The following is a 14,357-nucleotide window of genomic DNA, read 5'->3' on the forward strand; positions in this document are numbered from 1 at the left end:
TTTTAGATTAAACCAACTGTTGATTTTCGGCAAAAAAATATTATTTATTAATATATAAAATTATTAAGTATAATAGTTTTTATAAATATAATCTTTATCTAATAAGAAATAAATTGGTATAAACTTTAAAAATTTATACTAATAAATTATGTTTCATAATAGATTACGTATATTCATATTTTTACTAATAAAGTTAGTTGTTGGCATAATATATCGTAATGTTATTATAAATTTTTAAAGATTATGCTAATAAATTTTTTGTTAGACAAAAATTATACTAATAGAGACTATTACAACATTTGAAAAAATTATTTGTTAGTAAATGATAATTTTTATAGTAGTTTTTAAAAAATATATTATATTTTTATGACATTTTCATCATTAATGTTTTAAAGATAAACTATTTTAAATGCATATTGTTCTAAAATGAAATAAATAAAAAGTTAGACACGGGTGAAAATTCATTTTATTGTTCAGAACTGCTTGCTACTACCATGTAAAAATGTTGAATGTGGGGTACATTTAGATTTAATTAAAGTTTCCACCCTTAATTTTGTAGTATAAAAATGAGTTGAAAGCGATTATTTACCCTCCAAAGAACGTTAATGAGTGATAATGGAACTGAAAACTTCCCTATATTTTTTATTTCAATTCATTTCGTGCTACTTTGGTTAATTATCTGCTCACTGCCAAACAATTTCTAAAGGATGGGATAGTTAGCCACATGAATTTTAATGCACATCCAATGGCATTTTCTTAATTTTCTTTTAACTTACTCAAACACACACTTAATGATGTTGTTATCTTTAAACATGAAAACCCTTTTAAGCTCGAAACATGAATTAATGACCCTTTACAAGTTCTGACCCAAAACACAGCATGATACAAAGCATTGCATAGGAAAGAGAGTAACCCAAAAGTACGAGTTGCACTCACTAAACTCCACTGTCATGTCATGTGTGAAATCTGAGTTTGTATCAATATAACAATATTATGCTCCCTAAGGCATTATAATTCTGCTCAAGTTTAGATATTTCTCAATGGCGTTATGCGTCAAAGAAGAATAACAATAATTGCAAAAGTGGATTGAAAATTTGTAGGGCCATTGGATTCTCAATTCTCATGGTCCCATGATAATATATACTCAAATTTTAAACCATGGAGATCAGGTATGAATTATTGCGCATAAAATACATTTTTTTTCTACCCACCAATTGAATATATCAGTTTGGAGTTTTTCCAATTAGATTTTGGCTTGTCAAATTTAATACATTGCTTTCACCTAATCTTTTGTTCAGATTTGGGACTAGAATCAGCGACATGATTTGAATCCATGAACACAAATATATGATGCTGATTAACGAACTTCACGTGCTATATCTATGATGATGCAAATCAAACGGTGAACTACTAATATGTTATGGGGATGGATTGCATCCGTTAAAATCTGTAGAAATTGTCAGCATATGGAGTGATCAAATTCCAAACGCTTTATGAAATTCATGTCGTTTAGTTGAGATGTATCAGTGATAATGCCCCTTTGTACTCGTACACATCGTAAGCTACTCTGCCGACAGTTGATTGTACCACAGCACCCAACACAGTATTAACCCTTTTGGCTTATATCAGGTTTTGTTTAGTACTGTATATTTATCAACTTGAATCCTGTTTTTATGATTGTATGTATAAAACGGGAGACAATTCTCTTTAGTTAGTAAACGGAGTGCAGTAAAAAGAGAAAATTTTGCAGTGAAAGTATAATAAATGTGATTTTTTTTAATAAAATTATATTATTTACGAATGAGAAAGATTTTATTCTGGTTTAAATTTTTTTATTTAACTTATAACGAAGTAATAAATTATAATTCGCTTAAATCGAATATAAAAAATTTTAAACACAGAAGATCTTGCTTTATTTATAAATGATTAAATTTAATTTTTAATAAAATTTTGTTTTAAATTATTAAAAAATATTTTTAAAACCAATGTTAATATTTCTTTACTAATTAAAACGCTTCGTTGCTTGTGTTTATGCTGAGGAAATAAGAATGTGTGAAAGCTTGAAAGTTTGATTGGAGTGAAAGGAGAAGAATGTACGAAATGGATTAATGCTTAGGTATTTACGTACCCCCTTCACTTCCAAATGCTGATAATCATTTATTAACCCAAAAGATGTTCGTTACACATCTCATCTCAAATATATGCAGATCACATAATCAATGTGAAAATGACTACAATTAGATCATAAATATTTTATAAATATAAGATAATATGTATGCAAATGTTTATACTTTTTTTTTAAGACAACTCTAAATTCAGTGCTCTAAAATTACATATGTTATTATATTAGCTTTTTTAAAATTTTAATAACTAAATTAATTGTTTAAAATTTGTTTGTTTCTTAAATTTTCAAAAGATTTTATTATTAAATTAATTCATTTGTAATTGAATTTATTACCAAATTAATTATTAAAAAAATTAATTAATTGAAATTATAAAAATGATATTAAAAAAATTATAGGAGACTGTGCGCTTCCAAAAAAATATTTTTAATTTTACTTTTAATTATAATTTTTTTTATTGTTTCTTGTATGAGTACTTGAAAATAGAATGAAATAAAACAAGATAGCATATTTAAAATTGAATACCAAAATAATTTTTTTAAAAACCAAACAATTTATGCTTTTAACATTTTTAAAATGATTATTTTGATAATATAATGTTTAACAGATTAAATAATGACAAATAATAAATAAAAATGGCGACCGAGATTTTTAAACGACTATGGCATGTTTATTTTTGTTTTATTTTTTAATTTTTAAAATTTATATTTTAAAATGATTATTTTTAAGAAGAAAATAAAAATAAAACTTATTTGTTAGTTTAGTTTTCATGACTGTTTTAAGATGAAAAACTTATACCAAATCTTTAGAGACTGTTTTTATGTTTTAATTTTAAAAACTGAAAATAAATATTTATTTTTAAAATTTTAAGTTGACATACAAACTTTTATTATATTTTTATTTTTAAAAATAAAAAGCTATATTTAAAAAAAAATATGAATATTATTATAAATATTTTAAATGCCTAAATTACTATCCTCTAATTATGAATATTATTTTACAATCATTATATTTCATCCCAAAAAAGATGTAGACATAATTTCAAAGAATTAAAATTTCAAATTATTATAACCATAACCAGTAAACAAACAACATACAACGGCAGAAAAAATTAAATATGCTATAAAAACAAGTGTTCCTTGCCTCCAAATTAAATGAAAAATTAACCATAGTGTTAAAAACTTAAAAATCCTTTCACTTTTTTGTTTTTTTAATTTTATGAATAATCCATTCTGTGGAATACGCGTGAAAGGGGAAAAGGAAGGTGGTGGTGTTGGAGGGGTGTTATTCGTAGCATCGAACAATCGTCTTTGATGAATTGATTGCTTCAGTGAGATCTGATCTTTATTGACTTTGACAAAAAGAACAGGTTTTGAAGCAATTGTCTCTGTGGGTAACGTTCGTTCTTTTGGATCCCTCAAAAAACCGATTTTTGGTTTTGGGATCAGTGGGAAATGGAGAAGGTGATGAATATTCTGAAGCCGAAGGCAAACCCACAGCAGCTATTGAGGGAATGGCAGCGCCGGCTTCGTCAAGAGTGTCGTAACATTGAGCGCCAAATTCGCGGTACTATCCTCTCTCTTAAACCCTAATTAATTTCCTTTTCTACTTATTTGTTGTTATGCCTGATTTTATGTTTATGGGCTTCAATCAGATATACAGAGAGAAGAAAAAAATGTGCAGAAGGCGATTAGAGAAGCTGCAAAGAGGAATGACATGGGTTCTGCAAAGGTTTTTATTTTATTTTTTTGACTTGTAATTAGTTAATATTTTTAGTGCCAGAGAGTATATATATTTTTAATTAATCATTTTTTGGGGTAGTGTCACTGTCATGCAATAATGTGATTGAGTTTTAGGGATTGAGAAACGAGTGTCAATGTGGTAAAGCCCATAGATGATGACAAAAATGTTGGGGGAGGAGATAGTGTATTCTTTTGTCACATGCCCTTGCACACCTGAAGAGGGGACGGAGGGAGAGAGTAGATGGGAGAAAAGCCTTGAATATGGACTCGTGATTCATTTTATCTGCTTAGTGATGAATGTAAGGAATTGTTGGATGGGCATTACCCTAGCATTGAAAGCAGAACTGGATGGTGATGTTGCTAAAAGTTTCTATGAACTATGATGGACTTTTTAGGACTAGCAAACATTAAATTCAGTGAACTAATAATGAAGCTATTTTTGGTTTGTGCTAGTGTATGACCTTTTAGGTGGTAATTTGTTTTATCTTTTGAGATTTCAATGTTCAAAGGGGTAGGTCAGTATTTTAAAAAAGAAATAAATTCTCCTTTTATGATATTTGTGCTATTTGCAGGCACTTGCTAAGGAACTTGTGAGATCTAGGAAAACAGTGAACCGCCTTTATGAAAATAAAGCTCAGTTGAATTCAATATCAATGCACCTTGGAGAGAGTGTTGGTAGGTTTTTCCATGTTTAATTGGCCTTAATTTTACCTTATAACAGATAAGGACTTCATGTTAGTTACTTGTACTTGATACCAGCCTTTTTTTCTTTTCAAATTGATGCTTATTTGAAGAACTTTAGTTTTCCTTAATTCCTCTTGTTAATTGAATGGTATTTGTAAATTTGTTGACTTCTTTAATCCCATGTGAGATTAATTGTGAGATAGTATAATTCTACGGCTGCCTTGAGCAATCTTGATTCAACAGTGCAGCATGTTTTTATGAGATCTGCAAGATAGATAGAACAATCTTACTTGTGAAATTGTTGTATCGAGCGATCTTACTGATCTTCCAGAAGCTCGATTGTTTTTAAAATAAACATGACAAACTGACCTTTTTAGGAGACCTGTTTGATTAAAAACTTTTGAGCATTTCACACCTGTTGATTTAGTCTGGCCTTTTCTTCTATTTTCTTCTCTTCTTCACACAACATACATTCTAGGTTTCACCCCTTCTGGGTTCAACTCCTTGAGGTTTGTTTGCTTCTCTTCTTGGTATTAGTGTGCTTCAGCCTTTGCAGGGCTCTGCACAACTACTGATCCCTGCTCTTCCTTCCCAGTTTTGGTTTGTTGCTTCTGGTCAAGGACCCAATTTCTGTTTGGGACCTTGGGTTTGACTTCTGAATTTCTGGGAAAAAGAAGGACCCACCTGAGTTGCCCTGCCCTAGGGCTGTGCTGTTGACTGCTTTTCCTTTGTTTTGTTTCTCTATTTTTGCTCTCTGGTTTGACTTGTCCAACTCGTGCACTCTTTTAGTTTGTATGTCCAGCTTCTGCACTTTTAGAGTGTGTTTGGATAAGTAGTTTTATTAAGTGCTTATTTAATAAATTTTTATCTTATTAGAACTCATACCAAAAATTTGACCATGGAACTCATTGGAATAAGTTAAAAAGAATTTATAGAAATAATAAGTTATTTTCATTAGTCCACATAAGCTCCCCCACAAGCCACAAGATCTTTCAAATACGTTGTTAATGTTTTAGTTGTTATCAGAATTTGTCCATATTATATTATGAATTCAAAATTGTCACTTGTCTTTCTTATTCATTTGTAAATAGATTTTATTTAAACGTTAGTTGTAATTTTAAGGTGGTTGTTAATTGTTGTTATATGCCTACAAAATTAATTTTATATTTAAAGTAAAATCTTAGAATTTTTTTTACGACTGCATGTTTAGGTGTTTCACTCCCTTGCCAATCCTAGGTAAGATATCCAGTTTCAGCCTTGTTCACCTGAGGTAGAAACTCCAGAATTTACAAGGACACATACACATAAAAAATAAATAAAAAAAATCAACCCTACTTGGTGAAATTGGCTACATGAATGAAATGATACCACTGGTCCTATTACAAATCATGTATATAGATAAACTGAGAGAAACAGAATTCAATGGAGGATTCGTATTATTGGAAGTATTGTAATAATAGTAAAATAAAAACAGAAGCTCCCAAGCCAAAAGATGACAATCTCTCCTACTGCTAAACTGAACCTTGTAACCAATTGGATTTGCTTTCCCTATCTACAAATCTACTACTGACTTTTCCATCCATCTCCCACTTGACACCTTTTCCACTATCGCTGGGCCTTGAGCCTAGGCTTATATGAGTAAACTTGTAAGGCTTTCTTTTTTGGCTTAATTCATACAACAAATTTTAAATCTAAGGAAACTTAAAAACTCATTCCGATGATGTGACAAGAAAAATATTGTTGTATGTTTTTTTACAAATATGAGGCCATTTTATGGGCATAACTGAACTTTATTGGCAAGTAAATCTTCAAGTATAAAACTTGTAAGGCTATTTTCATATGCTGTCTATAGACTCTTCCAAAAAGGCCCATAGGCTGATTTGTGTATTGTTTGGTTCAGCTTTCTTTGCTTCAGAATTTGATTTGGCCTGAGGCAATGACTAATGTAACAAATCATATATACATAGTATTCTCCCTCTACCTGCTTATTACAAATAGTTAAATATAATATTTAGATTAATAAGTTCATGTTTTAGCTGTGAACTCTTTTGTAATTACTCATCATGACCGATTTGAGTTATTACTTAATTAGAATTTTGTTCCTTGGAAATTCATGATTTTTGTTGTTTTTGCAGCAATTGCTCGTACTGTGGGACATCTATCAAAGAGTGCTGAGGTTATGAAGCTTGTCAATAACCTCATGAAGGCTCCTGAAATGGCTGTGACAATGCAAGAGTTCAGCAAAGAAATGACAAAGGTATGCCTGCAACGTAGAAGAATATCACTTTTCATAATCCTGTCTCCCCTCCCTGTTGTTAGAAAACATAATTGCATTTGTAGTCACCTTGAATCTCGTCTCTTTCAGGCAGGAGTTATTGAGGAGATAGTAAATGACGCCGTTGACACAGCACTGGATTCGGAGGACATAGAAGATGAGATAGAAGAAGAAGTTGATAAAGTCTTAACTGCAATAGCCGGTGAGACAGCCGCACAACTTCCTGAAGCTGTGAGGAAAGAAAGGGTTAAGCAACCTGCTCAAAGCGTTGGTGCTGCCGAGGAGGTATGTACTTTGTATATGTAGTTCACTTTCCTTATAACACTCTTCCCTGCCTCACAGTTACACTAACTGTGTCATACATTATTATTTGTAGGAAGAGGCTATAGCTGAGGGTGTTGATGATGAGGAAGAAATGGAAGAAATAAGGGCCAGACTTGCTAAAGTTAGGTCATGAACAAGTTTCATGTCTTGCACTCTCTACGTTGTACCTTGGTATATTATAAGAGATATTTGCAGGTTTGTAACCTGTTTGTGATATTTACATTGGAAAAGATAATCTATGTTCCTAATGGGAAAGAGAATATTGGGATGGGCAAGTTCTTATGTAAATTACCCGAAGTTCTTTTAAGATAAGCGCAGAGCAACCTCATCCATGCTTTGAGGATTTTTTATTGTACAGTGCTCAGAACTGCCTCTAAGCAAAATTTAGCTAATTTCAATGTTTTTCTCAATAAACTTTTACTATCCAGACCTTAACAGATCCACCTGTGTGAAATCTTCTACCAATAAATTAATCAGCAACTTATTAAACTTACTTTATACAAATTCTTGCAAGATCTGGGTATTCCGTGTAAATCACTATTCACTAGTCGACAGGAATAAAAAGGTCTTAAACTAAACTCGTGGACCCATAAATCATATTTTACAACTTGGGTCAACTAAATTTATGACTAGCGTTTTCATTGTTATGATTTCCGTGTTTACTCCCTCTATCGTTTTCTCATTAAGCAGATTTTTCAATGATAATGTGATTTTTTTTTGTCCAAGACATTGTGAGCCACAAGTGATTGAATTTGGACAACGTTATTAGCGCATTTGAAACTATGTTTGAACATATTTTAAAATTATTTTAACATAAAAAGTACAACCAGTAGCATTAAAGTAGATATGAATGTAATTCTCTATTACCAAAACTCTACTTTCTTTGCCTAATAAAAAAAATTAAATGTCGAGTTTCTTTTGCAAGGAAAAGCACATGCTTTACTCGTTAATGAAAATAGAAAAGAGGGTATCATGGGAAGCCAAAGAAACTTGACGGAACTTTCCAATATAAAACAATGGTTCGTGTGTCACATAAAACATGATGCTTCTCGGGATAAACCTTTCTGTTCTACGGATTTAAAGACGAGTAATGCTGAAAAAAAAACTCTCTCCAATGTATTTTTTTTAGTTTATTAAAATTTATTGAAAATTAAAAAATTAAAAAATTAAAAAAATATTTTTAACTCATAATAAAAAATTATATTAGAAATAGTGTCTTAGTGGGCCTTTTCTTTACACCTACCATATTCCATTATCTATGAATGCTTTTGTATACTAAAAGCAGAAAAGTGGAATGGTAAAACCATGGCACATCAATTGTGACCACTTGAGAGCCGTGTGTTACACTTGTCTGTCTCTCGCTACAGCGATGTATTTCGCTGCAGCAATAGTTTCTTTCGTTACAACAAAAATTACACTTTAATTTTTATAGAATCTCGTTATAGTGAATTTTTTTTTTTGTTTAAATTAACTTATTTTTACTTCAACGAAAATGCAAATGTTGAATTCAAGAGAAAAATCCAGATTCATTAAATATTTACACATGTGATTTACGGGATAATATAAAAATAATGCAAACTTAAATTTTAATTTATTTCACAATTTATTGTTAATTGCATTTCATTGTGAATAGGATTACAATGCTAAGCCTAAGAGCATCAATAACGGATCAACGCTCCTTTTCACTCTCACAGAATAAAAATTAATGAAATAAGCAATTTCAAAACAAGAAATCTTCCACCTTTTATTATAAGCAGTGACGGAGGTTTGGTCACCCTCAAAATTTTTCAATAAATGTTTATGAAAAATAAAATAAATCAATTTTTTAGTAAATTAAAATTTATTTATATACCTTAATTTTTTTAAATTCTCTTATTTAGTTGTTCAAAAGTTTAGTTATATAAGAAATTTGATCTGTTTTATCCTTTGTCTCTTTTTTTATAAATATTTATTGAGAAAATTATTCAAACCAATCTTATTTATATTTTATTAACTCTATATAAAATTTATTATACACAATATACACAGTATTGTTGATTTTTTTATTTATAGTTACACGTTCTTGAATTTTATCCCCTTTAATTAAAAATTCTGGCTTTGTCCTTAAATTGAAGCATGCGATCTCTATTTAAAAAATAAAGTTCAATTAAAAATTGAATCCTTATATTTAACATTATTTGTTAATTTAGTTTCTATATATAAAAAAAATTCTATATTTTGGTGCATACACAAACTTTTTTTTTGTTTACAAATTAGTCTTCATCTTTTGTAAACAACATAAGGGGGTTAGATTATTATTTTTCTATATAAAATAAATTGAAAAAAAAATATTAAGCATAAAGACAAACATGTAAAAAAATTCATGCAAGAGATAAAATAAAGTATAAATTTATTCATATAATGATTAAAATAAAAAAAGTTGTTAAGTATAAAAATTAAATCTAACATTATGGTAACATCAACAAATGACAAAGACTATTTTTGTAAGCTTTTTTTTATATATAAAAACCAATATATATAATTTTTCATATGGACTAGACTAAAAAATTATATTCTACTCTTAATATAATTTTTTGTTTAACAAACACCAATAATTGAGATCGTGAAAAAATACATCACCCATAAAAAAATTTGTGAAATTTAATTTTAAATTGTTAATTTTTTTAATCAATAGGTATAATTCCATTATTTATTTTTTTAGTGTGTGTTGCTCATGTAATTAAATTCAAAAAATTGTTTATCTCCATTTTCCATTTTCCATTTTCCATTTTGGACTACAGCTATTTTGCTAGACCATTTGTTCCCTTTGCCTCTTGAATTTCTGCCTCCATAGCCTCTCCTTGATTATATTTAGTGTTTTCTCCTTCAACAAAATTATGGTTTATTCTAAGTGGTAACTTAAAATGACAAAATTATCTATACTCTTAGATATTTGCAGTTAAAAATTTATCACTGATAAAAATATTTGTGCTTATTAATATATATTTTTTAATTTGCTTATTAATGGAGTGGGTATTAAGGTATTTCACAGGTATCCGTATGTACTAAAATATATATATATATATATATATATATATATATATATTTAAGTACATATTTTCTTTATATTATCGTTTTATGATAATTTTGATGTGTTTAACTTATTATTGCAACAGAATATTATATTACTTTTATAATTTAAGTATTCTATTTTTTTAATTATATATTTTTATATAAATTACTTTAAATTAATTTATTTTCTACTAATTCAATATCCACAGAGGTATAAAGGGGGTATGGAATGAACTTTTGCCTGCAGCTATTATCCCTAATATAAGCAAGTTAACATCCTAATTGCAATATTTGCTCAACGTTTACTTGCACCAATGCTAATTAATTTTTCTTTTGCCTTTTCTATGAATCATCGACAAGGTTCCTAACTCGTTCACAATATAAGGATCAATTCTTGATGTGACTAAGTTGGGTCACAATCTTCAATGAGACCATCAAGTGTAGCACCTATGGAACTTCAACTGATAATGGAGTCTACTGCAGACAACAAAAATTCCAGGATATTCTTTATTTTTAGCAGAGTATAGGCCGAATTGATATCCACAAATAAATAGTTAATATCAACTTTAATCTTTTACTTCTTGATTTTATTAAAAAAAGTATTATAATTTTTTATTTTACAAATAATATTTATTTTGATATAAAACAATAATAAAAAATAAAATCATATTTTTATAAATCTTTAGATTAAATAATTTATGCTTACAATTAAAGAGACTGAAAGAGATTAAAAAAGAAAAAACCAGTGTGTTATTGTTGATGAGATGAGACCAAAAAGGCATATAGGCTTTAAATATGCTTAAGGTGGGTAATTAAAGTTGTTGCTTTTCAACTGGGAATGTTATATTATATATAAAAAAAAGTGCTTTTTTTAAAAACATTTTTATTTATCCTTTTCACATATATGTTCTAACCACGGAAGTTTTGCTTATTAAGGGTATCACTTTTTGTTTTTTCTCTTCATGACAGATATTAAAGCAGAAGAAAGAAAAGGATCTATATACACTTTGTCCAAAGATGTCACCATATATATACAAAGTATAACATTTGTATAAAAAGCATATAATAGAATAAGTGTTATTTGAATCAAATCTTTAAAAACATTAATTATATCTTGACTCTGTTTTTATGGTTTTTTTTTCAAATACTAAAATAATTCCTGAATTAAACATTGTTATAACAATCAAATATTATCCAACGAGTTGGTTATTAAATTTAGTTGAAGTTTTAATTTTTTTAATATAATTTATTATTAGATTTATTTTAGTATATATTTTTAAAAATTTATGGCTCTTTCTTTGTTTTATTTTTTAAAGATTTATTTATGTGTGCAAACTTGTGTTAAGTCTTATTAATTGTATACTTTCAACCAATCAAAAAAGTAAATTTTACACTTTTCTTTGTCTTATTTATTATTTTCATCATTTTAATGTATTTTTTCATTATTTTACAGACTCAATTCTAAGTATTTAAATTTGAAGATTTATGATATTGTTATATAATCTTTATTTAAATTTTAAGTGTATAATCTTTATTTTGTTTCTGGCTAAAATGACAATACGCATACTTTATTTTATTTTTTAAATAAAATATCCTAAATTCTAAAATATGTCTAAATATAATATTTTATTTAATTCTTTTTTTTTCTACTTTTTTATTTAATTCTTTAACAAAAATTATGTCATTTATAAAGGACATGTAATTAATAATTTTTTTTTTATATTTCACTCGTAAACGCATGTAAAATTAAGTTAGACAAGTAAAAATTTAAAGTGAAATTCTAATATAAACTTATTCTTATTTAAAAGTCTTTGAATGCATTTTTAAGAATTTTCAAATTTATAACTATCTTATTATATATGCTTTTATAGTCTAAATATATAATACAAATATCGTATCTTTTAAACCTTTTCATAAAAGTGAGCTAAAATAAAAAAAAATAAAAATAAAAATAAAATTATATATAACATAAAAAATTATAAATAAAAATATTAAAAAAATATGTGAATTAATTTATATAATATTATTTTATAGTTAATACAGAATAATACTTAAAATATAAATATAGGTAGTCGATACATTAGTTTTTGAAAAAAAATGAAAAATATGTTTAATTAATAGAAGATTGTTTCAATGGTAATTAGAAAATATCTTATTATATTTAATTAAATAAAAATATATGAATATTGATTAAATATTTAAGAGAATATTAAATTTTTATATAATAAATATTTTATTTCATATAAATAAACTTCTATATTGTAATTTTGACTTTTCTTCTGAAGTTGGAAAAAAAATAATTTTAATTTTTTTTCTTATAACGTGTAACTTTATCATTATTGAGTATTTATATATTAAAAAAAACAAATTATTAAATGTTTCAAACTTTCCTACAAATCTCAATTTTAATTGCTCTAAAGCTTTTCTCTTTAAATAAAACTTTCCTTTTCATTAAAATCTCAATTTCTTATGCTTTTAAATTATTTTTAATTTTTTAATTTAAGTTTTTAGTATTATTTTATTTCAATTAAATGTGTTCTATTATTTTTAAATACTTTTCTTTGTATACATGTGCGTGTGGGGATTCACAATTATACAAAACACATATTTAATTTTATATATATATCAGACGCGGCATGAATGAATATATTACTGAATTGAAAAATACATTTACATTTTTAAATATTTATATAAAAATGATAAAAATCAAAAAATAATTTTAGTGATTCTTATACAAATACTTAAAATAGAAAAATAATTTTATCTTTTTCCTTTGTAGTAAATGGCTATACCACTGCTACCAAAAAAATGGTTATACCATTATTTATCACTTTTATAATTTTAAAAGTTTTACCTTTTTTCTAATTTCCTTTTACATTGAGATTCTATTTTCTTTGTTTGGATTTGAATTTTAATTACTTTAAAATTTGTATTTTATGTTATAATATATAAGCTATATCCACTATGGATTATCATATTAGTATATGTGTATTAAGAAAAGACTAACGCATATTTATTATAAGCAAGATATTTGTTTTGGAATCTTTAAAAGGTATATTTTTTCAATTAATGAAAAATTATTGAATTCCCTTGACATATAAACTTAATAATTTTTGGATAAATCTTAAATTGAGTTTATATATATTTAAAATATCTAAAATAAATAAAATTTTGCATATGACACGTTCCACGTTCAATGTAGTAAAGTAGTTCCTAAATTTTTTTACCAAAAAAAAATCAAATCATATCTTCTTTTATTTAATTCAAAGGCTATTGTAATCTTAATCTATTAAAATTTAACCATGTGTACACTTATTATTTAATTTAGAGACAATATAATTTTATAGAAATTTTAAGAAGGTTGTTAGTATATTAAATTTTAAGATATCTTGTAATTTTTAATAAAAAATATTATACATATAACTTTGTTTATGTATTTTTAAACACATGTTAAGGAAATTGAAATAAAAATTATCACCGTTAAGAAAAAAGGTATTATTCGGATATTATAAAGGAAAAAATTAACAGATTAATCATTAATTTGTCATTATTCATTAAAAAATATTATTAAATTTGAAAAAAATAAAAATAGTATTTTAAAAATGTTAGATGCTTTGGAGTGTATGATGAGTCCTAATCCAAACCGGAGAAAAAATAATTAATTTTTTTCCCATTTATTACAAAAAATTAAAAATCAATATGAAAGCCAAACAAGTGGTCGAGTGTATCACGGCATCATTCACTACCATGCGTCAAGAAAGACCCATTGAAGTCCAAATAAGAATTAACAATAAGAACAAAAAATTTGAAAGTAGTTTACATTTAAAAAATGAAAAGAAAGTATTCTGAGTTCGAAAAAAGAAGTAAGAAAACAATTTAACATGCGATTTTTTAACTTATGTTGAAAGATACATGATAAATAAACAAATTATAATATTTAATAATATTAATATATTAAATTAAAAAATATTATCTAAATTTAAATAAACATTTATTGCACATAAATTTATTCATTGTATCTATTACATTAAAAAATTCAATCAATGAAAAAAAATACAATGAAAGTAGACCATAATTACTAGTAAAAGAACATTACGAAATACAAAGCAGAAAATTGGAGACGGTTAATGAACCCTCCCATACTCTACGGCTTTGCAT

General features: G+C 26.6%; 1 protein-coding gene across 1 annotated transcript; it reads left to right on the top strand.

Annotated features, from left to right (window-relative positions):
* The first annotated feature begins 3,307 nt into the window (after positions 1-3,307).
* On the top strand, positions 3,308-7,580 carry LOC113858338 (vacuolar protein sorting-associated protein 24 homolog 1). The gene is made up of 6 exons (XM_027490935.1): positions 3,308-3,689; positions 3,778-3,854; positions 4,438-4,540; positions 6,685-6,806; positions 6,915-7,109; positions 7,201-7,580. Exons 1-6 carry the CDS (start codon positions 3,578-3,580, stop codon positions 7,279-7,281), a joined length of 690 nt encoding a protein of 229 aa, XP_027346736.1. The 5' UTR covers positions 3,308-3,577; the 3' UTR covers positions 7,282-7,580.
* Positions 7,581-14,357: the final 6,777 nt, after the last annotated feature.

The sequence above is a fragment of the Abrus precatorius genome, unplaced genomic scaffold (genome assembly GCF_003935025.1).
Source record: "Abrus precatorius isolate BTA unplaced genomic scaffold, Abrus_2018 Scaffold2, whole genome shotgun sequence".
Taxonomy (NCBI): domain Eukaryota; kingdom Viridiplantae; phylum Streptophyta; class Magnoliopsida; order Fabales; family Fabaceae; genus Abrus; species Abrus precatorius.